Below are 25,068 nucleotides of genomic sequence, written 5' to 3'. Positions count from 1 at the left end.
ATTGATGCATGTTGATGCAGATTGATGCAGACTGATGCAGACTGACGAAGCTACCCGAGTCCCCTTCGGCAGGCCAGAGAGATACGTACCGAGTGCACTGTCGCTGCTAGGCACATAGGGAGTGTACTGATATCTGCGGTATCTGTCTGTCTTATCGCACACGTGACCATTCCACATCGGCTGCGACGACCCTGATTGGCGCCACCATTGCAACATCGCAGAGTCCATCCCAAGTTGGAAGGCGCGAACGAGGACAAGCTCTTGGAAGGAGGGGGGATCTAGGCCTAGTCAAGCAGCTTCAGAACATCTTCTCAGCCTCCCCGCCTCTGCAGTCTTCAACAGGAGGCCATCGTCGGGTCACGCGACTGTCTGGGCACTTTCATCTTTCTCCTCTCCCTCCTTTCCCTAGAATAACAAAGGCCTTGTCCCCGGTCGCCCGCCATCTATACAGCCAGCACACCACATCACAGGCGGCTCCCTCATGCGCTAAGACGGTGTATTGCAACTTCAGATGACAGGACGGCCCAACTTTGCGTAGCCGATACCACCACATTCATTCGCACACCTGAGGAGGGGGGAACTGTCCGCTGGCGATCATCTTGAAACTCCACAACAACCGACTCTCAGTCTCATCACCCACCACCCGCCTCAGCTCACGCGACACCCCTTGCGCTCAGCCACGCGCTCAACTGCCACGACGCCTTGTCAATATGTCGCTGGTGCCTCTCGTGCTCTCCGTCCTTGCTGGCGTTGTCACCACACTCGTCGCCGCCTTGGGCATTAACTTTGTCACGCGTTTGCTTCCAACCCGTTACCACGCGGCTGAGAACCCCAAAGATGACCACATCCAGATCTTGGTGCTGGGCGACATAGGCCGCAGCCCTAGGATGCAGTACCATGCCCTGAGTGTCATGAAGCATGGAGGAAAGGTCGACCTCGTCGGCTACAAAGAGACGGCTCGCCACCCGGACCTCGTCGGCAACGAGAGAGTTGCTCTATACCCCCTGCCTCCCTTACCGACCGTCTTCAAATGGAACACCTTGCCGTTCCTCATCAATAAGCCCGCCAAGGTGGTCTGGCAAGCCTGGTCCATCTTCTACGTCCTGGCCTACACGGCGCCACCAGCCCGATGGATCATCATTCAGGTGGGTGATGACCCGTCACCTCGTCCGAATGCACAGCTGACTCTCGCAGAACCCCCCGTCCATCCCGACCCTGCACCTAGCTTTGCTCGTGTCTCTTCTGAGAGGAAGTCATCTCCTCATTGACTGGCATAACTACGGCTGGTCTATCATGGCCACCGGCCGCAGCCAGAAGAACCCTCTGGTGTGGATCTACAAGAAGTATGAGACATACTTTGGCAGAATCGTGCCCACCGCCAATCTCACCGTTACCGACGCCATGGCCCGCCAGCTCAAAGAGAAGCCCTACAGCTTCAAGAAGCCCATTTTCACCCTGCACGACCGTCCGGCCGAGGTGTTCCGACCCATCGAGTCATCCGAGTCAAGACTCGCTTTTCTCTCACGCCTCAAAGAGACCAAAGACGTCGCCCAACAAATCATCGATGGCACCACCCGCCTTATTGTCAGCAGCACCTCCTGGACACCCGACGAGGACTTTGGCCTGCTCCTGGATTCCCTCGTCGCCTATGCGCACCCGGAAGAAGCCGTCACCGATAACGGCGCCGGGCGGCACCCTATCCTGGCCATCATCACCGGCAAGGGCCCCCAAAAGGCCGAGTACGAGGAGAAGATCAAGAACCTCCGCCTCGAGGGCAAGCTCCCCGGCATCACGATCCTGACCGCCTGGCTGTCCACCCGCGAGTATGCCACACTCCTCTCCTGCGCCGACCTCGGCGTCTGCCTGCACAAGTCGAGCTCCGGAGTCGACTTGCCGATGAAAGTGGTCGACATGTTCGGCTCGGGTCTACCTGTGGCAGCGTATTCTGCGTACGAGAGCTTCGGCGAGCTGGTCAAGGAGGGCGTGAACGGATGCGGCTTTGAAACGGCCACAGAGCTGGCCGAGGTTTTGACAAGGCTGTTGAGTGAGGGCGGCAAGGACGAGCTGAGGAGTCTGAAAGCAGGGGCTGCGAAGGAAGGCAGCCTGCGCTGGGACGAAGAATGGGACCGCGTCGTAGGACGTGTCGTAGGAGTGATTGACAGTTGAAGTGCCTAGTCTTGCAGTTGTTTATGAGGACAGACTCCACAAGACTTGTCTACATACATATGCGTAATATCCCATAATTGGGACAATTTCAAATGGAGTTATCATCCAGAGACACCAATAGTTGCCAGAGTTGCCAACAAGAAAACGGAACTTTGACAATGAAGGAAACAAGAGAAGCCCAAGCAAAACAACCTGCGATGAGCAAAAAGTTGATTTCGCCCGGACTTGAACCGGAGACCTTCAGTGTGTTAGACTGACGTGATAACCAACTACACCACGAAACCATGTAACAGAGAATCCTGTGAGCGAGAGGGTAAGTGCGTGTTCCACTTATCTAGCTAGATCATACAGACTCATGGGTCCCATCTACAGGGTGGGTTGTGGGTTGTGGGCCAACTTGGGGCGACGTCAATTGGAGCAAACAGGGCTATGGCCTGATCGACTCAGGTAGGTTAGCGCGCCGTTCGCTGCTCTAGTTCCGGGGTTCTCCAAAACACCAACTGGCGGCATGACACAGCTTACGATACGCGACGACAAGAAGTCATCTTACGAGTTGAGTATCTCACTGCCGTTCTTTTACTTGTGCCTCCAACCATTAGGAGACATGTCTGTTCTGTTAAAAACTGAACGAGGCTGACGGGAACCTTCTATTTGGCATTATCTCGGCGAGGCATCAACCGAGGATGGATCGTGGGAACAGTTCTGTTAGTTTTGTCCATCTTGTTGTTTTGTATTCTACACAAAGCCGGCCGGCCACTTGATTATATGGTTTATCTACATTTGGGTGGAACCGCCTAGAGATGTCCCAGCTCCAAACCTGCACTGCACTCAGTGAGCATTCAGAGCCAGGATTCTCTTGGCGGCAAACGCAGCAGCCACCATGATGGGCGCCTGCGTGTTGCCCGTCGGCACCTCGGGGTGGATGCTGCCGTCCACGACGAACAGGTTCTCGGTGCCCCAGACCCTGGTGTCCGGGTCGACGACGCTGTTCCCGTCGTTCCGGGCGCCCATCTGGGCGGTGCCCAGGTAGTGGCTGCCGCTGCCGGCCGTGGCGACGATGGCCTCGGCCGACGCGTTCCCGGCGACGCTGAGGATGCTGCCTGGCTGCCGGGCGTAGCCTAGCAGCGTGTCGACCATCTTGATCAGCGCCTCGCGGTCGCCCTCGGTGTGCAGGAGCGGCGTGCGCGTCATGTTGGTCGTGCCGTCCGCCGTGATGCCGACGGTGCCGGCCGAGGTCGTGCCGTGCGTGAGGTACACCTTGACGCCGATCGTGTCGTTGGCATCCGCGCGGACGGTGCCCTGGATGTAGCGCGTGGCGCCGTCAGCGGTGGCGTTGACGCTGGTCCAGAAGTTGAGGCGCTGGCCCGACTGCGCCAGCAGGCCGCTGCCGCGCGCGAAGAGCTCGACCGACTCTTGGCCCGGGTCCGTCCACGCCGCGTCCGGCAGGGCGACCAGCGCGTCCTTCTCGGTCTGGAAGACGACGGTAGCGACGGCGTGGTCCTTGAGGTTCTCGCCGACGGGCAGCTCGATCCACTGCTCGCGGGGCGGCAGCGTGATGCCCGTCGTGCCGGCCGCGACGATCTCGATCTGCGCGGCCGGGCCGATTCCCGAGTTGAAGAGCACGCGAGGCGTCGAGTGGGAGCCGGCGGCGAGAACGAGCGATCCGCCCTTAGCCAGGTTGATGATCTCCCGGGCGCCCGAGTCGTTCTCGACCTCGACGCCCGTCACGAGGCCGCCGTCGCGCACGGCGCGGAGGACCTTGGCGTGCAGCTCGAGGGTGAAGTTGGGCAGCGCCTCGGCGTCGGGGAGGATGGATCGTACGGGGCTGTCACGCAGGCCATGGGCGATCTGTGAGAGCGTGTCAGAGCAGATCCTTCCTTTCCTTTCCGGCATGGAAGCCCATTCGCACGACTTACCGACCACGGGGGGTGGGAGTACATCAACTCCTTCGCCTCGACATCGTTCAAGGCGTCTTGCTCGCTCCAGCCGTTGGCGTCGAGGAAGCGCGACATGATCTCGTACGCGCCGTCGTCGTACCGCTTGCCGTCCTCGGACGCCAGGATGGTGCCCGGGAGACGCTCGTAAAACTCCTCGGCCGCGAGCGCGACGCCGTTCTCCCAGCGCCACTCCTCGGGCCACCCGGCGAAGTCGGCGGCGCGCGGCCGGACGAACATGAGGGCGTTGAGCATGGTCGAGCCGCCGAGCATGCAGCCAGCGGCGATGACGAGGTCCCGGCAGTACTGCAGGTCCGGGTCGGCACCCGTGTAGTCGGACATGCCGGGCACGTCGTACATGGTGACGGTGTCGTTCCACGGCATGGTCTTGCGGTAGCCCGACATGTAGAGGGACGGCCCGCCGCGCTCGACGAGGAGCACGCTGAGGCCCGAGGCGGCAAGGCGTTCGGCGGCCACGATGCCAGCGGTCCCGGCGCCGGCGACGATGTAGTCGTACGTCGTATTGCGGATCGTAGTCGTCGTGTTGGACCGGGGGTACAGGCTGGCCGAGGCCGTCTCACCCAGCGCGAGGAGCGCCGAGGTCACAGTGATGAGCTTCATGGTGCCCCGAGTGAAGGATGTTCAAGAGAGGGGATGGAAGGACACGTCCAAAGTTGAGAGGCTAGAGGGACAAACAGACACCCAGAGTCGCCCTCCCCTCGGGCTAGAGGTAGGTAGACGTGATATACTAACATGATTGATAAGATGAGATTGATTAGACGAGATTGATAGTCGACCACCACACTGCGGCATCGGGACGCACTCCGCAGACTCGCGGACAGTCATGACTAAGTCGGGCAGTGATCGCAGGCCTCGAGTGGACTCGCAATATAAGCATACTCCAGGAGTGGAGGCTCTCCATGGGTCCTTTCCGGCTCTCAACACGAGGGGGTCTCCATTCCGAATCAGGGAAGTTGGAACCGACCCGGTTGCGCAGTGCAGATCGGACACGGTGAAAATTTATTCGTTCCTTTCGTTGGGAAAATACCTCATATTCGGATCTCCGGACCCTCGCCGAGAAACTGTAAGCGACGTGGAGAACTCGGGCTGAGCAGTATGGAGTTGGTGGGACGCACGACTCCGGCCTTCTGGATGGTTTGGGCTTGTGGACGATCTCGAGTCGGTTGGTCAGCAGCGTCGCACACGACTACGTAACAAGCTGGTGGGTTTGGTTCGTTAGTTGGACTTGGCGTCTGGGCTTGGTTTTCCTCCTCTCTCTAGAGTCTTCGTCCGAGAGTTCCCATCGATGGGAGAACCATGGGTGGAAGAGTTGAATGCAACTGTGTGTGATTCCTCTCTCTCTTGCCCACGATGTGAGTCGCCTAACCGTTTCTCGTGGCTTGTTCGATGCACGCATGCTTTGACAGATGTCATGAGATTTATATGCATCAAAGGCTGATAGCTATGTCTTGAACTGGGCTCGACTCGTTGCCGGGAGATCAGCACCCGAAGAGCCAGTCGTTGACGGCAGGCTTCATTCAGCCGGCTTGTTGTGCTTTTACAATCCCATGGCTAAGAATGTTTAATAAACTGTCCGCAACACAAAGGTACTCGGTCCATGACCGTCGCATACACCACGAATGAAGGCTACCATTCCTTGGCGGCACTTCTCACATCTGACAGCTCCAGAGGGGCCAACAACGGTTCATCGGGGCTGTTCGACCCTCGGCCCTCGGAGCCCCCACTTCGGCGGCCCAGCAGTCGCGGAGGAGACGGCCTTTCCCGCCACTTGCTTCTGGATTATCCCGATCATCAAGGTAATAGATACCTCAGCGGCGATAAGGAAAGAAAACGATTTTACTCGGTCCCATACATGCCTTGACGGGTCTGTTCAATGGTTCATTACATGCCACAGCGGGCCAAAGGGGGTCATCCCGTGTCCGTTGCTGCTTTTCATGACCTCAACTACAAAGAGCCTCATGTCGATTCATCTTATGGTCGATCGGATCACATCCGGATCATCTGTCTTGACATTACTTATATGCAAAGGCCAACTCCTTCCCGTTAGCCTAGCTTCCCTCCATCCCAGTAGTAGCGATGAAAGGTACCGCTGACTGCTTGTTACCCATACTTGGCAACTTGGCAAACTAGGTCGGGGCTAATCTTTCCCTCTATAGATTTCGGGAGTTGTGGACCAAGAAGCTTGTTTGGGCAAGCATAAAAGCCGTTTCCTAAATTACCGTTCGAGTCGTGAAAGAAACGATGTCCCGGATCCAGGCGTTCGACCCTCCATCGCGAACATTGTTATCTTCACTATCAGCATATCTCTTTCAGTTTGCAACGTGCCATGGAAATTTACACGAGACCCTTTGCCTGGTAAGGAAGGTCATTCTGGGTTATGGACGGGAGCCTTACCTTCCTCTTCAAACCCCTTTCACATGTTTGGCCACAGATGAAGTTTTCTCGCCTGATTGGGACACCTTTGATTGTACGGGACTGAGGTTATGGAGAAATGGATGATGATGCATAATTCTCTTAAATTCTCATGAGATTTAGAATCGTTGTCCCCATCCGGAGGACTACACATTCCCATGAGCCACAGAGACAATCCTTTTGTAGATGGGTGGTGAAACACTCTGTTCCCTGACACCATTGATACCAGGGCTTATAACTGGTAAAATGGTGCTGGCAAGCATTACGATGGAGCAAAATAGTCCGGATCGATCCTCTATTTATCTCATCCATCCTGCCTCTGTAGAATGTTCCGGTAAAGTCGTTTTCGTTACTGCGTCTGACCGTTGATGCGAACCTTCACTTTCATCCCGTCAACGGGTTTCGCGGTGACAAGGTGAGTCTACGAGAAGATCAATCAATTAGCATCGGCTAAGCCCTTGGACACATCCGCAACCCTCAGTTCACTTACGGAAAACATCGTGGACTTGGTCTTGTAGAAACCCTTGTCGTCGAGCACAGGCTGTTCCTTCTCATCCAGCTCCAGCTCGCCCTGGCCGACCTTGACGAATTCAAAGTGTCTCGCGACACAAGCCAGGACGATGCGAACCTCGAGGTTCGCAAGCTCCGACCCGGTACAGCGTCTCGGGCCTCTCTCGTATGGCCTGAACGCGCTATCCGGAATCTTGGCTCCCTCTTCTCCGAGCCACCGTTCGGGGATGAAGTCATCCTTGGTCTCGCCAAAGAGCTTGGGATGGCGTTGGATGATGTAAGCCCTCGGTGTTACACACAGGTCGTCGACGACGAGCTGTTGCCCGTTTGGCAAAGTCAGAGTGGTGTTGGATCCTTTGGGGGCGACTCTGGCTGTCGTGCCGGGCGGGTGAAGTCTGAGAGCCTCTTTGATAACTGCGTCGGTATCTGAGTTTGGCCAAAGTCAGCCTGAACAAGCTTGATGGTTCAAGTATTCCAAAGACACATGTTAGAAACGGGAGTTGCGGTTCACTTACAGGGCAGACGGCTCAACAGCTTTCCGGCTTCAGGGCTCAAGAGCTGCTCAATGACAGACTTCGGACTCGTGTCCGCGCCGAAAACTTCGTCAAGCTCGTCCTTCAGAGCTTTCGCCGAAGAGGGGCGCCTATGAAGCTCGTAGAAACACCATTGCAACAGGATACTCGTCGTGTCATGGCCGGCAAAGAGGAAACCCCGCAAAGTGTCGCTCGTCTGCTGGAGAATCTCGGGAGTCAGAACATCGATGCCGTGCAGACTCAGTGTCGCCACACTTCGGGATGCCGTGGCGTCGCCGGCGACCAGCTTCTTGTGCTGCTTAACGATCTCTTCCTTGAGAATGCCGTCGAGCCTCTTGTCAAGGCGCCTGATTGTGCGCTCGTTCTCGGTGAAGTAGGTCCGCAACCAGTGTTTTCCGGGCACCCGCTTGTTGAAGGCCTGCGACAACGCGCTGTACGTCAACAGCACATCACTCTGCTTGCCATCAATCTGCGCGTTGAGGTTCATGTCAAATGTGACGATACCTACGAGAATAGTGAGTAATCAAGCCGATGGATCTGCTATGGGCTTACCCAGACTCACCAATGACGTCGAAAGCCAGATTCGTGGTATACCCTTCCAAGCAGAACTCCTCACCAGTGGCGGCCTTCTGCTCCATAAGCTCGATAAAGGTTTGCGACTTTTCCACGATGACCTTCACCAGACTGAGGAGATGTTGCGGCTGGAAGCCAGGCAGGATTCTCTTGCGCAAGCCCTTCCATTCATCTCCCTGTTGCGCCACTTGTGGTCAGAACCATATCATCAAACACGTGTTGCTAGTGTGAAATAGGAACGGCTCACATCCGTCGTAACAAGAGAACGCGCGCCGACCAGAGGAGCCAGATGCTGAATGGCGGGATGCTTCGGCACGCTGGTACTGTACTGCTTCGATGGTTTGGTAACCTGCTCGGCGACCTCGTTGTCCAGAATGAACAGAATCAAGAACTTCTCGATCGGGCGCCAGTCGACTAGGAGGACGGGCGGGAAACCGAGCTTCTGTGCTTGTTCGTAGAGGATTTCATCTGTGCGAGTGCGAGATTGGTCTGTCAGTGTTGTTCCCAGTCCAAAAACAGAACCTCGCTCGGCACTTACCAAAAGCCCTGCGAGGATCACCGAGAGCCGCGGATTTCTCGATCCATGGCCAGTGTCCTCTTTGCGGATCCGCCTCTTCCGGCTGGGGGAAGTGCGAGAATTGCTTGATGTCGAGGGTAGGGGCCTTGGACCGTTGAAGATAGAAGATCACAAGAAGCGGGATGGCGGCCACGACGAGAAGCTTCCACTGCAGAAGCGGACCAAGCTTCTCGAGGCTTTGCGGCGTAGCGTACTTGAGTAGGGTCATCTTTACGATCAACAAGGAGGGACCAGAAAGAAGCTATTCGCGCAACGACCACTCTCTGAAGAGTTGGGAGGAGAAACACCAAACCTCGCTCAGGCTAGACATGAGGACTTCTCAGATTCTCCCACGAAATGTGCGCCATTTTTCAGGGCTCATGCCTGAGATCCGGCTGAGGTTTCTCACCCCTCCTTGTAAGTGCATCCCGCTTTCGCGTGACGGAGAACCGCAGGGGGGCTTGCTGATCTTTTCTCATTAGCAGCTATTAAGCCTCGACTACCAGGTGGAATGTGGGATGCACGATGGATCCCGTTGCGGAGTAGTCCCTCGAATCAGACTCAAATCAGATGTTGCTTGTCTAATCAGATGGATCTTATCTGATCCGATGTCACCTGAGACCTCCGATACCATGTCCGATGTCACCTCATTCGTGCAAGGACAGGTCTTGGGCTGTAATTAAAAGCATCCACACCATGAGCGACGATTCGTGAAGTGTGGGACATGATCATTAGAGCACAATTCCCTTCCTCGTTTACCTCCGACACCTCACTTATCTGAACGCAGAACTATTACTGCTTCTCACCGGGACCGTATTGGACTACCACCGACATACTTGTAGCAGCTCAAGCCACATTCACATGATCAGGAGGCAATTTGTCTTATTTTCAAGGGGCTGTGCCACAGAGTTAAGTAGTCAACTAAAAGATAGGTCTGGACTGGTAATGAGATTCACATCTAGCTCCCTTCTTTCGAAATCTCCAAAACAAATTCTCCAAGTAATCGATTTAAGCCTAAACATAGTAAAATGAACCAGCTACAGAATGTTTCTCCGCATGCGTCATCTTTCATTCCTTGGGCGTTTCTAGTCTCATGACACTGAGTTTAGACCCAAAGGTTTAGAATAGGACTAGTTTGAATTGTATCTTAACAAGAGCGTGTCGCTTGAAGAGTCCATCCATAAGCAGAATTTATGAGCAAGGGTCAATTAGAGGTGGTTTTTGCATGTGGATAACCCCCACAGAAACAACTTCCAGGCCCTGGCTCCAGCGAAACATGAGTTCCGGAATGCCACCCCGATCCCACAGGACTAAAAGCGAATGCGGAGTCTTCCACGGTCTATTAGTCTAGTTGGTTAGGACGTCGGATTCTGATTCCCTCAAGACTCAGATCTTCCGTAAGCCCAGGTTCGAATCCTGGATGGACCTATGTTTTGTTTTTACCCCTCTATTGTTCGGGTGCAGCTCGAAGTTCTCTACTCCCTCCTGTTAACTAAACTCAGATGTGAATGTTGAAGCTCTCTGCATCGGACCTGGTGCGCTTATTAGCAAGTAACTAGTTCTGGCAGGGTGCCTGGAAGGGGTTTGAATCAGTTATTGAGAAAGTAGTGCATTGACGACGTGTATCTTCCGTACACTGATGGGGATGTCGAAGGCATGTGATAGAAAATTAGAGAATACAAACACAAACTGTATACTGCATTCTGTCTACCTTTGTCCCTGCCCATCCTTCTGATTCCATGAGAAGGACAGACAGTGACGAACCATAGCCCAAAGTCTGCCCCATAAGATCCAATTTATAGAACCTTGGTACAGATGCCACACAGTTATGACCATGAGCAAGTTTCCATTCGAGAGTGGCAGAATGCTCTAACAAAGAACATGCTTTGCGTAAAAAAGATGCTACCCAGATGCTGACTACCGAGTCGAAGGAAGAGACCATCGAAGAAATGTACACAAATCCTTGCCTTGAATTGTTCCTGACTTGTTAAACAGAGTTCTAGATTCCTGGTTAAGATGGGATGGCCCTTGCAGCCCGGGATACCTTGCCATTTGAGGCGTGCAACAACAGTGACAGTGGTGGGCAGGTTGTATGCGGTGTTCAATCTAGGTCCGAGAACTAACATTGTGAAAGAAAGATAGAGAAGTCATGAGACCAGGACTTGCTGTGGTCTGTGATCCTTGATAGTTGCATGCTTTCTATGCAGACATCAGCAATCTCCAGATTGTCATCTGATATTTTTGCCCCAAACGAAAAACATCAAGCAATTCTACTTAACATCCGCCGACGAAAGGGAGTTACGGCATTCCTGCCCGTGGCTTTGATGATGTAAAACCCTCGCATTATTGACTCCACCAAGTAACCTTTATCGAAGCCGGCCTCTCAACCTAGAGCTTCATCTAGCTCTACGTATGAAAATACGTTTGCATATGATGCTTAACGCCAGAGGGGTTATGCCTCTAGAAAAGATCGCCCACCTTGTCTTCTGTGATATTCTTACTGTTTGGGTGTGTTTCTGAGAGAAACAGAAGCAACAAACAATACCTTCAAGCGATTGTTATACATGGTTCCCTGAACGATAAGTGATAACTCAACCCACGACAGACCCGTTCCGGCAAAGCTCATGCTACGGGATTATGTTGAGACAACCTAACAAACATTTATCATCGGTCAGCTTAAAAAAAAACCCCCCCCGCCAGGGAACTTCATTGAGAAGCTAATTGGCGTGTGCATCACAACTCCTGTAGAGCTAGCTCGCCTCAACAGCCCCAGGTACAAGGCTTTCCAGACACCGTCTGGCCGGACTATTTACCACCAAGTCTCTTAGATTTCAGAAGCTCCCTCGGCTTTACGGTCCGATGGTACATGTACCTGGGATAAGCTCAGGCGAAACCCAGTTGAGGTGACTCTGATGTGTGTTTCCCGCCGCAGCGTTTCTCGGGTCCGAGCGTGATCCCCCTCCCCAGGCACATCTTGAAACGCGCATCGCGCCTTTCCGAGGAATGTTAAAATAAATGTTACCGGCGGAATTTTCTTAAAAGCCAGCACATCGCCGTTTCTACCCCACTTTCATCATCACCTATCCGTTCCATTGCCGAGGGCGATGTTTAATTGCTCAAGACAAGTGTAGGGGTATCGACGAGCTGACCTCACGACGGCGCCATCCTACAATATGCGTTGGTATCACGCGGCCACCCTGCTTTCCGCGGCTGTTTCTGCTACTTTGAACTTGAAACAGTATAAACCATCGCTCTCTCAGCAGCAGTTTCCGAGCCCGGAGGAAGACGTACCTCAAAATGTTGTGAACAAGGTGCAAGGGGAACCGAAATTTCTCACCAACAAGACTCGGAGTGGGTAACTCTCTCGCTCGTAGTAGCCAAACACATTTCTGACTTTGGCATCAAAAAAAGAATACGTGGTCAACGGCACCAAGATTCCCGAAATCGATTTCGACGTTGGCGAATCGTACGCGGGGCTGCTCAACATTGATAAGACCAATGATACGGCCGGACAGTTGTACTTTTGGTTCTTCCCGTCCGAGAGCCAGGCAGCCAACAAAGAGATTCTCATCTGGCTGACAGGAGGTGTAAGTCGAGCACAACGGCCTGGTTGGAACCGTTATTGATTACAACACCACAGCCCGGCTGCTCTTCAACAGGAGAGCTTCTATCAGAGAATGGCCCAATGCTGTGGCAACCGGGCATGCTGAAGCCCATCAGAAACAAATGGAGCTGGCACCGGATCACCAACGTAGTTTGGATAGACCAGCCTATTGGCGCAGGGTTCTCGCAGGGTGTGCCTAGCGCCAAGGACGAGTTCGACGTAGCTCGACAGTTCCTCGGCTTCTGGCGCAACTTCATCGACACCTTCGCCATGCAGGGATACAAAATCTACGTCACCGGCTCTTCCTACAGCGGAATGTACTGCCCGTACATTGCCAGTGCCATGGTTGACAGCAACGACGAGAACTATTTCAACGTTGCGGGCATGCAGATCTTTGACGGAGTATACTCGGTCGACAGCGTTGGTGAAGAGATCCCCGTGGCGTCCTTCATTGACAGATGGGATAATGTGCTTGCATTCAACGATTCCTTCCGCCGGACGGTGAAGGACGCCAGTGCAAAGTGCGGCTACGACGAGTACATGCGTAAATACCTCGTCTACCCGCCGGCAGGCCTACAACCGGGGATGCCCCCGGGAGTCGACGAAGATGGAAATGTCAAACCGGAGTGCGATGTGTGGACCATGGTCCTGGGTGCTGCGATGGAGATCACGCCATGCTTCAGCGTTTATACCGTCACCAACCTGTGCCCGCTCAAGTACGATCCCCTGGGGTTCACTGACGGCTTTATGTACAGGCCGAAAGGAGCTGGGCCGGTGTATTTCAACCGAGAGGATGTCAAGCGCGCCATCAACGCCCCCGTGGACAAGCAATGGGAGTTTTGCAGCGAGACGCCTATCTTCTTCAATTCGACTGACAACTCAATCAAAGAAGGACCGGGCAGCCAACCTGTGCTGCCCAACGTAATCGACAAGACCCGCAACGTCATCCTCGCCCACGGCACCAAAGACTTCGTACTCATCGACGACGGCACGCTTCTCACAATCCAGAACCTGACGTGGGGCGGACAACTCGGGTTCCAAACGAAGCCAACGGCGCCGCTCTATGTGCCGTACCACCGTAACAACAACCCGGAGAGCCTTGCCGGCGCGGGCGTGATGGGAACGGTACATTCCGAGAGGGGATTGACGTATCTTGCCGTCTCCACAGCAGGCCATTTCTTAGCACAGGACGCGCCAGCCGTCGCGTTCCGCAGTGTCGAGGTGCTGGTGGGCCGGAGGGATGGGTTCGAGTCGACGAATGCGTCCTTCACCATCGGCGGAAACGCGACGATGCCGACGGGAGACGTCGGCAACGGCACCGTGCTGATGTTCCCACAGTCCATGGAGCCCCGCTGCGGCCAGTTATCTGGTGCTGCCCCGAGAAAGAGTGACGGTATGACGACGGCGCGGGTGGCGAGCGGTCAGGCCGCCTTCGCTCTGGGCCTGGCGATTATTCTGTCTGTCCTTATGGGGGTCTGATATTTCGTCTCTTGATGACCTGGGATAGTAGGTGTATTTCAAACTTAAAAGAGGAACGGCCCGAGAGAGAGAGAGAGGGAGGCCTTCAAGTCTGTTCAAGACTGTCGATCCCTGAGCTTCCAACTCGAATACCTGTGCATCTTTTAGTGGAGATCAATCAAATTCCATGATCATGCGGTAATTGACAGGACCCAGTTGATGGCGGAAAGTCCCAAACCCTGGAAACTTTTGTTCGACATCCAGGAATCACAGCCCCGGGAATGCTGACATACCGCCAACGGTTACGGAGCCAACCCCGACTGCGGAAATCAACTGTACAGATCAAAGGCTTGATTACTATCCCGGCTTTGCAGCTTTGAGAACCCGCTACAGGGATAGCCGAAGTAATGGGGCCGGCCGTCCGACAGTTGCGAGACCACGGCGCCTCTTCAGGCCTGGCGGTGTACACTGCCACCTCCGACGAAATGTTTGACTTGCGGCAGATTGATGGTCTCCCACTAAGCTATGAAAGAGACAGGTGAAAGAGGATTAAGAAGCTACATAGCTCGAGTTTGTTCGATCTGAAGCCGCTTTGTTTCCCAACATAATTGAAGTGGTGGCCTGACCGGTTTTTGGGAGGTATTCCAAAATGAGATGCCAAGCTAGGGACCAGCATTAGATAAGTGCCCTTGGCTGTGTTTTTGGAGTGAACTAATCGATTTATATGGGGCGTTAATGAGGAGCCAATATTATCGTCGCACGAGAGACTAGTTACCGAAACTTAAATTGATCACTTCTCGTGGCGGGACATCTACTAGTACATATCTGACTCGGGTATGTACGCATTAGGACGTCGACGCGCAGTATCAGGATCGACACGGCAATACGACGGAAGCCGAGGAAAACGAACGCCAGAGTAATCACAAGGGGGTAATCACAAGAGGGTGGCTGTTAAAACTTCTGTCGCCTCCTGTAATGCCATCATTCCTCCCTCCACACATTCATTGTACTAGACGCTTTCCACCTCGTTCATGTGCCGTCGCTATCAATCATGAAATACACCGCCGCAACGCTCCTGGCTCTGGTCGCAGTCTCCAACGCGGCCCACTGCAACGCTGGATGGGGCATGCCATCGGGTGCTTCATGTCCAGGCTCATACGTAAGTTGATGATGTCCAGTCCAATTTAACAGATTCAAACTGACAGCGATTAGCCCAATGTCTACTGTGTAAGCCTACTCGAGACGTACGCACTGCCGATGCTTTGTACTTACACCTTCAACTTAGTGCCAAGAGCCCGGAAGTATTAGGGGCCCTTACTATCAATACAGAACGTGCTCCTACCCTGGACGAAATGGACAGCCGGTCTTGGAATCCTGCCTAGGCGATGGCGTAAGTAGAATATCTACCCGCATGGTTGGGCGAAACAGATGAAGCTAATTTATCCTTCTCTCAGTATGTGCAATGCGTAAGTGTTTGGTAAAAGAACGCCGCTAGTCTCGTACGTTGCTAACAATGACAGTGCCCTTGAGTACCTGTTCTCAACTGTGAGCGTAGGACTACTGTGACGCAGGCACAGTTGAACTTTTGTCATAGGGCTGTGTCTGAACAGTAATGAGCTGCCTAGATCCCCTGTTCTGACAGTCCATACTTGAGAACAAGTGTTCAAGTAAGCACGGCTATTGTCCACAATTCGGAAGAAGAATTGCTTTTTGTGCCAGGATAGGAGGCTCTTCACCGTCTGAGAAACTTCCCAGGAAGACACCGTTGGACATGGAACATATTTGATGAGCCTCTTACACTACAGTTGGGTATCAAGGTTGGAAGGGCTGTTGATTGTAGGAACCTGTATTATGTACAAAGATTGGATCTTCTGCTACTGTGATTAGACAGAATACGTTTGATTCGCATGTTGACGTAATCCAGTCATCATCAATCATCAAGGAAACCCACTGGGAAGATTGGGAGTGAGCTTGTCCAAGACAACCAGTGCTCTGTTCTCATAATGTTCATGATGGTTTCTGCCCGCAAACCACGTAGCTGTTACGAAGGTTAGTTTAAACCTAAACCAGCTGAGTACGCCCAAACTTACATGGGCCAGTATGCATGGATGTCCCTGTTTTTCAGATCGTTCCGTACCTCTGCGAGGAAAACATCCACCTTCTCTTTTGACCACCCTAGCACGCGAGAAAAGACTGCGATGCAGAGGCCTTCTAGCCCCATCACGACGTTCTCGTAGTTCCAAGTACCTATGCGATTAGTTAACTACCATTTCTTTTACCAAGCTGATTTGCCTGTAATGAAAGCTGGAACATGGAAAGAGATCCGTTTGGGTTTACTGTCAGCCATTAGAGGAAGGTATGTCATGACACTCACCAAGTTCCTTATGCCTAGGGTGTCGGGCCCATTGATTTGTTGGCCACTTGAAGATCACTTCTTTTACGTTTATGAACCCGGCCTCGCGAAGAAGTTCCTTGTACGTGGGGGCCGCGCCATAGGGCGTGCCCAAGACCTCCGTCCCCTTGGACAGTAAAAGATTCCATTGGTAGAGCGCCGAATCCTCCTTCAGGGTCCCGTCATCGGACGTGGCAAGGGCGCCGTCAGTGGTCTCTATCCAGCCCCCCGGGTTCAAGTTCTCGTAAGCCTGCCGGAACAACTTGGGGATGTCTCGGATGCCGCCCGTGTTCATCCGGCTATGGACGAAATCGAACTTTTGCGAAAATGACCACGGCTCCTCCTCGATGTCCTCGATTTGAAAGTAGGCGTTAGGCGGCACGTACGACGGCTGCACCGGGCTCAAATCGACACCTATGACGGTGGAAGCCGGGTTATCGTCCGCAAAGTCAATGGCCCATATGCCGGTTCCCGTGCCGATGTCCAAAACGCGCTGAGGCGGTTTTTCGTGGTCCAGGGGGGACAGGAAGAGCTTGTTCCCCATAGTGAGCAGGAAAAGGTTGTGTTGGAGGTCCAGGCGGTCAAGTTCGAGATCGTCGTTGGGCATGAGATAGGCGCCGTCCTTGTAGGCGTGGTATGTGCGACCGTTCTCTTCGCGATAGCGGAGGATGCTGCTGCGGAGAGACATGGTGGAAGGCTGCACCTCGGCGCCGAGGGAGGAGTCCAGGTCGGACTCGTCGTCGCCGGCAGACTCGCCGTCGCTAGCCTCATCGGCGCTTGTTGTCGCAGAGTCGGCGTCGGTGTTGAGTGACGGTTCGGCTTCGAGGAAGGCTGGGGCATGAGATGTCTCTGGGGTAGACATGTTGGAGATCTGGTCGCTCGACATCTCAGCCGAGAGGACAGAAGGTCGGGGTCTCTCGGTTTTGATGAAAACTCTGAATAAGCTGCGATGGGTTCCTGGGGGCGACAAGCAAGCCCGGTGGTACGGTTTTTTCTTCTTTCAATGACAAAAGTATTAGGGACAAATATACCCGCACACAAAGAGGGTGGTGGGAGAGTCGGAAGAGAAAGGTGGGAATTTGTGGCGTGCGTGGATCCTCGTCGAGGGAATTGTCTGTTGGTAACTCGTTTTGGGAAGAGAAAATGGCGGACCAACACGCTTTTGGTCTTTTGGCATGCAAGCCTGCACCAACAGAAACTGGAAACGATGGATCTAATTGGACGGAACACACCCCTGGCGACTGATGACGGGCAATCAAGCAATGATCATAAATAATACTTACTGCAGTTTGTACCTACTCCCGAGGTTCACTCTCATTGAGGTCAGCAGTTCGCCGCCCAGGAACCGGACCTCGGTCGCAACATGGCGGAAAAGAAAATTGTCAAGCAAGAAAACAACTGCTGCCCACTGAATCTTACCCCGCGTCCGCTGTAGCTCATGGTCAGGAAAGAGAGATTGGAAAGGAAGTTGAGGGAACGGGAACGAACCATCGAATGATACCGGATGCCAGCCGCCGACTTCGCTGCGAGAGAGCGGCGTAGGGAGTGGACACATGTACGGATATGCAAACCCCTCTTCTGCGCACCCGTGTTTGGGTAAATTGGCTCATGAGATCCCGGGTAGCTGGCACTTTTGAGAGATGCTCCACGAAACCGTGACCGGGTTTCCGGGCGGTTGGCTATGGGATGCATCAGACAGGGTCGGCGTCTTTGCTGCACTGCACGGCCTGCATGACTTGGGTCTCGCCGTGTCCGAGTCCAGCGCTACGCCAAGCCTATGGGCCAACCGGCACAATAACCTCGGTCATCATTCAGTCATGGCGATAGCCAGAGTTAAGGCGTTGTAGCATCAAATGCAATGCCCCTAACGGAGCTGAGATGGGGCCCAGCCCCTTACCTCAACGGCTCTTTCATCTTTTAAAAGCACGGCAGTATTCGGCGCCAATGAGATAGATGATCAGCGGCGAGTGGCACCGAAAACCATCTCAACGTAGTTTCACGACTGTATAGCAGGATGAGGCTTATCGAACGATGTTGGGAAATTGTTGTAAGTAGAGAGCTTGCAGGGACTCTTTTAGTAAATCCAACAACTAAAAGACACTTGCGTTTCCTGACTGTTTTTGACACCACATTTGGACGACCACCCCATCAAGTTTCCCTAGCACATTGTAGTCAAGTCCCCACTGCTTGTGAGAGACCACGATCATGTCAAACATCTCTAGCTCCTCGCGCTTCCAGTCCTTGTCGGCCAGCCGTGGGATGTGCGGCACGTCATTCTGGTGAACAAGAGGGTCAGCAAACATGACGTGGACCCGGCGATCTTTCGCTAGCTCGTTCGCGAGCTCCAGCCCCGGCGAGTTAACAATGTGGCTCTGTCCGGCTTTGAAGCCAATGCCAACGACGAGCACCCACTTCATGATAGTATTCACGCCGCCCGCGTGACCCTGTTCCATCTTCCGGGACTCGTTGAATAGACTGTCCACGACGCGGTGAGCAATTTTGGCGGGTCGCTTGCCCATCTGGTCGGCCGCGGCACGAAGGAGAGGAAACTCGCAGTTGGACAACAGATAGTACGGGTTGACGGGGATGCAGTGCCCACCGACACCGAGGCTCGGCTCGAACGGTAGGTAGCCAAAGGGTTTGGTCGCAGCAGCGTCAGAGACCTCGTACGCGTTGATGCCGTGCGAAGCGCAGGCATCGGCCATTTCATTGGCGTACGCAATGCATACCATGCGCTGGCAGTTCTCGTAAAGCTTGGCCATTTCGGCCACCTCGGGCTTTGATACCGGGACAATGGTGTCAAAGACTCGACCATACAGTCGCGAGATCACCCTCAGCGAGCCCGGGGTCACGTCGTCCAAGCCAGACACGATTTTAGGGATAGAATGCATCGGTGGCTCGGTGCGGCCTGGGTCGATACGCTGCTCAACGTCAGTTTGCCGCTTATCTGGAATACAAAATCCAGGACAGGATACTTGATCACTTACCTCGGGAGACATTCCAGCAAAGAGCCCGCGCGAGCGTGCGATGGGGCCAAGAAGCTCCCTCGTGAGACCGACAGCGACTGAGCTCTCTATCACGACGGTCGACCCCCTCCGTGCCCATTTTTCAACCATGGACAAGGCGCTGCGAAGGTAGGAGAGGTCGATGGACCTGTCGGGAAGAAGAAGGGTGGGCACCGCAACAAGGAAGTGGGTGGCCACGCCGAGATCTGTCTCTCCCGTCGTGAACTTGACGTTTGGCTTCACCAGATACCGCTGGCGCAAGTCGTCGACCCTTTTTGCACTGATATCGAAGCCGAGGACTTTATACCGGGACGAGAAAGCGTCGACGAGCCCCTCGCCTACAAATCCCACACCCAAAACAGCGACCAAAGGGGCATCTTCGGGACCGACTCCCAAGGCCTCCGGCACTTGTGATAGCTTGCGTGCTGAAGGCATCAGTTGCTTCCAATCAGAGACGTTGCTGGGAAGGAGCACTGGAGGAGACATTGTGGTTTTGCAGAGAGCACAACGTGTAAGGATGGCTAGGTTGGTTCTTTGAAGGGTTTTGAGGGATACTGAGAGGATGATGTTGAACGCTCTGGAGTTGAGCGAAGAAAACAAATGCTTTTTATAACAGCCAGTTTGAACGGGAGCCACATGAATTTGGAAGCATCTGGAGTAAAACCTCATGTGCCGGATGCAGAACATTCAATCAGAGAATGTTGAAGGGGTCGTATTTTCCTTGACGCAGTAATATTCTGATCATGAGTCGTGAATAGTCAACTCTCAGTCTTTCAAGTAGAAGATGGATTCCTAGAACGTCGCTAGCACAAAATGGCCGCATGGTCTGGTGCCAAGAGGACGAGGTCAGGGGTCAGTGTTACATCGCGGGCTGACAACACTCAGTCTGTTTACCCTTTGCAGCCACGAAGCCCGCTTCTGGAAAACGACAAACCTACTTATCGTACGTCTCATCCGCATACAGGAAAGGCTCTGAGAGAATCCGTTCGTCTCGTTCAGAAAAGAGCGCAGAAGACTGACCAGGGTACGATAAACACACCAGAAGTTCAACTGGACATCAGTATGACACTATATTCTAATAGACTGGCTGGCGTTCCTGGCATCTCGTTACTCGGGCTCAAACCCGCTCCACAAGCTGAACCGCAGGATAGATGCTGCGAAATCTAAGAATTGTTGTGACGCTTGCGTCTCTACCAGAATTCACGAGTCAATCCAATTGTGGGTAATCTGACGAGCGGCCCTTATTTTCTGGTTTGGACACATCTTCATGGAGCAAAGACTCTACGGAACATGCCGCAAACAGGTGTACTGTATGGATTATGGGATAAACTGGAAAACGGACACCCATTGTTGAAGAGATTTGATCCTTTGCCATCGTTTATTAAGAGTCAAAACTCTGACAGGAGGAGATGTAAATATATCCAACAACTGCAATTCTTTCCTACATGTCCCGGACTACCTTGTTGTGGGTGACTTTTGCAATCAGTTCATCTTTGAAAAACACACGCCCCTATTATGGACAACATGAACTCCAAGGAACCGGAGGTCACCTATAGCAACCAGAGTACGCAGCCTGGAGACAACATCGAGGCCGGTCTTTGCCCAAATTACCCGGATCCCGTCAACCCGGTCCGAGTGCTCACGACAAAAGACATAAGAAACCAGCGAATCGTTTTTCTTGGTGTCTTGGCTCTGGTGAACATTTCAATGGCTATAGCCGCCGTCCTAGGCCAGAAGAGCAAGCTCACGCTGATAGTCATCTTGCTGGTGAAGAGCAAGGACTTCTTGTCGACGGTTGTATCGATTCTTGGAATACTCATACAGAGAATTCGGACCTTCTGTCGACCTCCACTCCCAGTCCCGCCGCTCTGGATTCTTTCGCTCATACCGGCCTACTCAGAAAGCGAGGAACAGATCGTCCAAACGATCTACTCGCTTCGCGACAATGGCGTCGACCCTCATCGCCAGGTCATGGTAGTCATCCTCGATGGCAAGCCACAGGACATCCGAGGCCGTATGACCCGGGTCATTAGAGAATTCGAGTGGCCGTATACGTCTCTAAAGTGGAAGAGAGGCCTCTTGCGGGTCACATCGGGGTTTATCACGGACGTACCGGTGATTGTCATTGAGAAAACCGAAAATGCCGGGAAGAAAGACTCCCTTATCTTGTGCCACGACCTCTTCAACTATCCTCGACACAACGTACCGCCGTACACACAGCTGCTTCGGAGAGAGTTATGGGAAAGTGTCCTGCCAGTGTTGACAGAGGGTACATCCTTCAGAGGCTTCGACATGGTGTTTTGTACTGATGCCGATTCAACTGTACGCAGGGGTGCCATCACGCGGTTGGCAGAAGCAGTGGCCCGGGATGAGAGTACCATAGCGGCCTGCGGTCTTGTGCTGGTTGGACTAGAAAAGGGATATGAGTGGTCGTTTTGGAATCTCTACCAACAATTCCAGGTGCGTAGTAAATCTCTGCCCCATTTATTTTGCCCAGGCAGTGGAACCGTTGAGGCTTATCCCAAGAAGTACACCTTCGGACAATATGTCCGAAGGAGGGCAGAGGGCTTCGTCGGTAAGGTCACCTGTTTACCGGGATGCATCACAATGATTGCAGTCAGAGAAGAGATGGCAGGGGCGATGAGAAAATACGCCGAGCCGGTGACGGGAAACATGATGTTGTCCCACCAGGTTCAATACTTGGTATGATGCATATTATAACATGCTGACACACTCAAAGTCCCGTCTTTGCTGATCGAGATAATTACTCAGGGAACCGACAGGCGGCTCACGTACTCCATGCTCTCCCAGGGGACGCATCTCCGTACCCTGTTCGTCCCCGGCGCCGTGAGCGAGACTCTGGCGCCGCAAACCATGCGACACTATCTGAGCCAACGCCGGCGATGGGGTTCGAACGCGTACTTCAACAACTTCTTCTACCTTGCCGGCGAAAACATGATCCTGGCCACGCGCATCGCGGCGGCGGTTGAGGTCGTTCGGATGAGCTTGGTGTACTACCGGGTGCTGAACACGGCGCTGTTCATCCGCGGACTTGCCCAGGGCGCTCACATCCTGGAACTGATCGGCGTGATGGTTGTGGGCCAGACCCCGTCTCTTTGGTTCATGTGCTCCGTGGTACTCGACCCTGAGCTGAGGAAGAGAGCACATAAGCTTGTGATCGGCTTCCTCATAAACAAGTGCATCTCGCCGTTCATGTCGATTGCAGTGTTTACCAAGGTGGCCATCAACCTCGGGAATCAAGGTGCGCGCACACACACACATGTTCACATATAGCCTGTTCCGCCCCGAAATTGCTGAAGCTGACGACAAGTGAGCACATAGCCTGGGGTATGTCAGGAGTTACACCCCCTTCAGCAGCGCCAGGGTTACAATCATTTGCGCCAGAGCCGCCGTCAGAGCCAGCGGGAGATGGGTTTGCAAAGCTCCCAGAGGTAGAGCAAGAATATGCCAGGGTCTTACCTGGATCACAACGGCCACCACACGAGTGAAGCTCCGTGCGTCTTAAGGGAGTAAGTCCAGGATAGGTCTACTTGATGGTAATAAACCTAAGACCAGTTTTCAATCATCTCTGTCATCTTTCATTCTACTTTCCATTCCAGTTGACATTGTTTGAAAACAGTAGGCCGTGTCGATATGTGCTTGCTCTTGTGAGACTGAAACTTCCAAGGGCTGATGCTAGGTACTGCTGTGTACTGCTCATGAGGAAACCCACTACATGAACATACCAACTCCCAAGTCGTTTGTAGAATGGGGTAGAACACCAAGTCATTAGACGATCGATCTCACGCCATCGGCCTTCTCCCCCTGATGAAGCGGTAGCTAGTAATGAGCCTGTAGTCTTTGCTGCGGAACTCTCGTTTGACGCCCTCCATCAGTACTTGGGCTTGTTCGTGAGTGAAGTTCAAGACCCGAGTGAAGAGTGCCGGCGTGTGTGAGTCGACGGACATCTGCATGTGAACCAGCTCGCAACGGCCAAGCTCCTTCAGGGCTGGATCCCTTGCCCAGGGGCCGATTGGTATCTGGAACCAAGCGTCAGCAACTTCCTCAAAGGAGTGTCCATCAATCCGACACGGAACCAGTAGGCGAAGGCTCACCCTGTACACAAGCTCCTGCACATCCTCGAAGCCCGCTTCGATCATCCATTGCTTGTGGTGCCTCGCGACGTTGATCTGCTTGCCGTAGGTCTTGCTCGCCTCGTCCAGCTTCGTGACCCACTCCTTGGTCCACACGGCCCTCTCGAAGCTGTCGTCGTCGCTGAAGATCCACGCGTCGTACTCCTGCATCTCGACCCATCCGCCGGGCTTCAGCCCGCCCATGACGCGGTCGTAGAACCGCGCCCAGTCGGACGAGGTGCCGCTGAGAGCGCGGCCGTGGATGTAGTCGAAGCGCTCATCCTCGCGGTACGTCCAGGCGTCCTCGTAGTCGTCGACGTGGAACTTGCAGTTGGTCGGGACCCATTCCGGCTGGATGGGCGAGAGGTCGACGCCGTGGACTTGGGCGCTGGGGTACTCGTCGGCCATCTCGATGGCCCATATGCCCGTCCCCGTGCCGAGATCTAGGATGCGCATGTCGGCGGCCTCCCGGTCCTCCGGCGCAGGCAGCGGCGCCGTGTATAGCTGGCCACCGAGAAGCAAGCGCCAGATGTGGTGCTGCAGGTCCAGGCGTTCCTGCTCCTGGTCATCGTTGGGGAGGACGTACTGGCCCTCGCGGTAGGCGTGGTATCGGCGGCCGTTTTCGTACTGGTAGTGGAAAATGGAGGAGGTTATGGAGCCCGTGTAGGCGGTGCCACTGTCGGAGCCATAGGCGGAGTCGCTATCTTCGCCGGGGTTGGCAATGTCGGTCTGTAGAGCAGGGGAAACAAAGGTCAGCATGCATATCCCGGTCTTGCGACGGAGAGGCCAGCCGCCTGCGCGGACGGTCTTACATCGACCTGGAGCGGCTCGACGGCCTCATCCTCGACAGGATTGAGTAGATATTGGATACTCGTCTGAGCTGCGGCCCGCTGAGGAGTTGGAGCTGTTGTTGTTGTCTCCGCAGCTGTCCCCGTAGTCAAAGACGTCGTCGGTGTCTGCACTGACTCTGAGTCGGCGCTAGGGGGAATGCCTGGTGTCGGACCCGAGTCCACGGTACTGGAACCGCCGGTAGTTGTTGGAGTCGGCGTCATTGGACGGGGGGGAGAGAGTGATCGGCAAGCATATATGCTAGGGTTCCAGGACGGACTCGTGCACTCTTTGCCGCTGTCTCACGTAGAGGCTTGTTGCTGGTTGTTGGACGTTGAGTGTGGGATGTGAGAGTGTCCAGCGTTGTTGGAAGGGGATGACTGAAGACGGCTCAACGAAGTAAGTGTCACACCACCCGGGAGAGGGTGAGAGAGAGGAAGAGAGACATCCGAACAAAAGAGAAAGACAGGGAGCCTAGGAAAAGAACCGACGGGGGCGGATTGGACGAACTCCAGAAGGATTCTAGGAAAAACCTTGCACATGGTAAGTCGAGAGCCCAGGTGAACCCAGCTGGATCGAGCAAGACGCCAATGAACAACCGGGAGATCGTTCCCTAATCCGCATCGAGTGCAACGCCCGTGCCGCCCCCGTACATGACAGCAGTTTCTAGCGCCCATGAGGGTCCGCTCCCGCTCGGCATCTCCATGTTTGGTAAGGCCTGTGAGCATTTTATCAGACTAGAGGGACTCGGGTCTGCCAATGGCCGTTCGGTATGCGAGGAGAAGGATGACAGGGCTCCACCCTCATATCGACCCTTTGATATCACCTTGAGTACTTCACTAAAAGCACGAGTCTGACTTAGTGTGCTTGGAGTGGTCTCACTCAGAGAGGCACTATCTCACCCTAGTGTGCCTGAACCAGGGGAAAGACAGCATTGGGGCCT

General features: G+C 54.0%; 11 protein-coding genes across 11 annotated transcripts; 5 read left to right on the top strand and 6 right to left on the bottom strand.

Moving 5' to 3' along the window:
- Window positions 1-222: 222 nt before the first annotated feature.
- CDEST_11033 (Putative chitobiosyldiphosphodolichol beta-mannosyltransferase ALG1) lies at window positions 223-2,346 on the top strand. Its single transcript, XM_062927189.1, has 2 exons — window positions 223-1,145; window positions 1,195-2,346. Exons 1-2 carry the CDS (start codon window positions 711-713, stop codon window positions 2,164-2,166), a joined length of 1,407 nt encoding a protein of 468 aa, XP_062783240.1. The 5' UTR covers window positions 223-710; the 3' UTR covers window positions 2,167-2,346.
- Window positions 2,347-2,668: 322 nt separating this feature from the next.
- On the bottom strand, window positions 2,669-5,435 carry CDEST_11032 (Putative glucose-methanol-choline oxidoreductase, FAD/NAD(P)-binding domain superfamily). The gene is made up of 2 exons (XM_062927188.1): window positions 4,083-5,435; window positions 2,669-4,014 (listed from the first exon to the last, which is right to left on the bottom strand). Exons 1-2 carry the CDS (start codon window positions 4,719-4,721, stop codon window positions 2,995-2,997), a joined length of 1,659 nt encoding a protein of 552 aa, XP_062783239.1. The 5' UTR covers window positions 4,722-5,435; the 3' UTR covers window positions 2,669-2,994.
- Window positions 5,436-6,600: 1,165 nt separating this feature from the next.
- Window positions 6,601-8,934, bottom strand: CDEST_11031 (Putative cytochrome P450; the record flags this gene model as incomplete). Its single annotated transcript, XM_062927187.1, has 6 exons — window positions 6,601-6,954; window positions 7,024-7,469; window positions 7,559-8,080; window positions 8,139-8,325; window positions 8,397-8,617; window positions 8,688-8,934. The coding sequence occupies 6 exons, from the start codon at window positions 8,932-8,934 to the stop codon at window positions 6,883-6,885; spliced, it is 1,695 nt and encodes a 564-aa protein (XP_062783238.1). The 3' UTR covers window positions 6,601-6,882.
- A 513-nt stretch (window positions 8,935-9,447) lies between these two features.
- On the top strand, window positions 9,448-9,782 carry CDEST_11030 (uncharacterized protein). The gene has a single exon (XM_062927186.1). It carries the CDS (start codon window positions 9,567-9,569, stop codon window positions 9,735-9,737), a length of 171 nt encoding a protein of 56 aa, XP_062783237.1. The 5' UTR covers window positions 9,448-9,566; the 3' UTR covers window positions 9,738-9,782.
- Window positions 9,783-11,878: 2,096 nt separating this feature from the next.
- On the top strand, window positions 11,879-13,788 carry CDEST_11029 (Putative peptidase S10, serine carboxypeptidase, alpha/Beta hydrolase; the record flags this gene model as incomplete). The annotated part of the gene is made up of 3 exons (XM_062927185.1): window positions 11,879-12,056; window positions 12,117-12,292; window positions 12,346-13,788. The coding sequence occupies 3 exons, from the start codon at window positions 11,879-11,881 to the stop codon at window positions 13,786-13,788; spliced, it is 1,797 nt and encodes a 598-aa protein (XP_062783236.1).
- Window positions 13,789-14,683: 895 nt separating this feature from the next.
- CDEST_11028 (uncharacterized protein) lies at window positions 14,684-15,621 on the top strand. Its single transcript, XM_062927184.1, has 5 exons — window positions 14,684-14,926; window positions 14,980-14,994; window positions 15,053-15,157; window positions 15,222-15,233; window positions 15,288-15,621. The coding sequence occupies exons 1-5, from the start codon at window positions 14,819-14,821 to the stop codon at window positions 15,294-15,296; spliced, it is 249 nt and encodes an 82-aa protein (XP_062783235.1). The 5' UTR covers window positions 14,684-14,818; the 3' UTR covers window positions 15,297-15,621.
- Window positions 15,579-17,280, bottom strand: CDEST_11027 (Putative S-adenosyl-L-methionine-dependent methyltransferase superfamily). Its single transcript, XM_062927183.1, has 3 exons — window positions 16,142-17,280; window positions 15,858-16,014; window positions 15,579-15,805 (listed from the first exon to the last, which is right to left on the bottom strand). Exons 1-3 carry the CDS (start codon window positions 17,043-17,045, stop codon window positions 15,775-15,777), a joined length of 1,092 nt encoding a protein of 363 aa, XP_062783234.1. The 5' UTR covers window positions 17,046-17,280; the 3' UTR covers window positions 15,579-15,774.
- A 202-nt stretch (window positions 17,281-17,482) lies between these two features.
- On the bottom strand, window positions 17,483-17,769 carry CDEST_11026 (uncharacterized protein; the record flags this gene model as incomplete). Its single annotated transcript, XM_062927182.1, has 2 exons — window positions 17,483-17,588; window positions 17,648-17,769. The coding sequence occupies 2 exons, from the start codon at window positions 17,767-17,769 to the stop codon at window positions 17,483-17,485; spliced, it is 228 nt and encodes a 75-aa protein (XP_062783233.1).
- Window positions 17,770-18,249: 480 nt separating this feature from the next.
- Window positions 18,250-19,650, bottom strand: CDEST_11025 (Putative UDP-glucose/GDP-mannose dehydrogenase, NAD(P)-binding domain superfamily; the record flags this gene model as incomplete). Its single annotated transcript, XM_062927181.1, has 2 exons — window positions 18,250-19,080; window positions 19,147-19,650. 2 exons carry the CDS (start codon window positions 19,648-19,650, stop codon window positions 18,250-18,252), a joined length of 1,335 nt encoding a protein of 444 aa, XP_062783232.1.
- A 1,029-nt stretch (window positions 19,651-20,679) lies between these two features.
- CDEST_11024 (Putative chitin synthase, nucleotide-diphospho-sugar transferase) lies at window positions 20,680-22,674 on the top strand (the record flags this gene model as incomplete). Its single annotated transcript, XM_062927180.1, has 3 exons — window positions 20,680-21,867; window positions 21,925-22,426; window positions 22,507-22,674. The coding sequence occupies 3 exons, from the start codon at window positions 20,680-20,682 to the stop codon at window positions 22,671-22,673; spliced, it is 1,857 nt and encodes a 618-aa protein (XP_062783231.1). The 3' UTR covers window position 22,674.
- A 1-nt stretch (window position 22,675) lies between these two features.
- Window positions 22,676-24,604, bottom strand: CDEST_11023 (Putative S-adenosyl-L-methionine-dependent methyltransferase superfamily). The gene is made up of 3 exons (XM_062927179.1): window positions 24,110-24,604; window positions 23,280-24,026; window positions 22,676-23,204 (listed from the first exon to the last, which is right to left on the bottom strand). The coding sequence occupies exons 1-3, from the start codon at window positions 24,347-24,349 to the stop codon at window positions 22,968-22,970; spliced, it is 1,224 nt and encodes a 407-aa protein (XP_062783230.1). The 5' UTR covers window positions 24,350-24,604; the 3' UTR covers window positions 22,676-22,967.
- Window positions 24,605-25,068: the final 464 nt, after the last annotated feature.

This window comes from Colletotrichum destructivum, chromosome 7 (assembly GCF_034447905.1).
Source record: "Colletotrichum destructivum chromosome 7, complete sequence".
Taxonomy (NCBI): Eukaryota; Fungi; Ascomycota; class Sordariomycetes; order Glomerellales; family Glomerellaceae; genus Colletotrichum; species Colletotrichum destructivum.
Note: the sequence above shows the minus strand (reverse complement) of the source record. Positions and strands in the feature narration are given on the sequence as shown.

Bases quoted from the DNA above. Each gene is read 5' to 3' on its own strand.
- CDEST_11033 (XM_062927189.1), top strand. From the start codon at position 711: ATGTCGCTGGTGCCTCTCGTGCTCTCCGTCCTTGCTGGCGTTGTCACC. The intron at 1,146-1,194 runs GTGGGTGATGAC...TGACTCTCGCAG, and splicing joins CCCGATGGATCATCATTCAG to AACCCCCCGTCCATCCCGAC.
- CDEST_11032 (XM_062927188.1), bottom strand. From the start codon at position 4,721: ATGAAGCTCATCACTGTGACCTCGGCGCTCCTCGCGCTGGGTGAGACG. The intron at 4,015-4,082 runs GTAAGTCGTGCG...ACGCTCTCACAG, and splicing joins ACTCCCACCCCCCGTGGTCG to ATCGCCCATGGCCTGCGTGA.
- CDEST_11030 (XM_062927186.1), top strand. From the start codon at position 9,567: ATGATCAGGAGGCAATTTGTCTTATTTTCAAGGGGCTGTGCCACAGAG.
- CDEST_11028 (XM_062927184.1), top strand. From the start codon at position 14,819: ATGAAATACACCGCCGCAACGCTCCTGGCTCTGGTCGCAGTCTCCAAC.
- CDEST_11027 (XM_062927183.1), bottom strand. From the start codon at position 17,045: ATGTCGAGCGACCAGATCTCCAACATGTCTACCCCAGAGACATCTCAT. The intron at 16,015-16,141 runs GTGAGTGTCATG...CTAATCGCATAG, and splicing joins CCCTAGGCATAAGGAACTTG to GTACTTGGAACTACGAGAAC. The intron at 15,806-15,857 runs GTAAGTTTGGGC...CCTTCGTAACAG, and splicing joins ATCCATGCATACTGGCCCAT to CTACGTGGTTTGCGGGCAGA.
- CDEST_11023 (XM_062927179.1), bottom strand. From the start codon at position 24,349: ATGACGCCGACTCCAACAACTACCGGCGGTTCCAGTACCGTGGACTCG. The intron at 24,027-24,109 runs GTAAGACCGTCC...CCTGCTCTACAG, and splicing joins TCGAGCCGCTCCAGGTCGAT to ACCGACATTGCCAACCCCGG. The intron at 23,205-23,279 runs GTGAGCCTTCGC...GCTTGGTTCCAG, and splicing joins TGCAGGAGCTTGTGTACAGG to ATACCAATCGGCCCCTGGGC.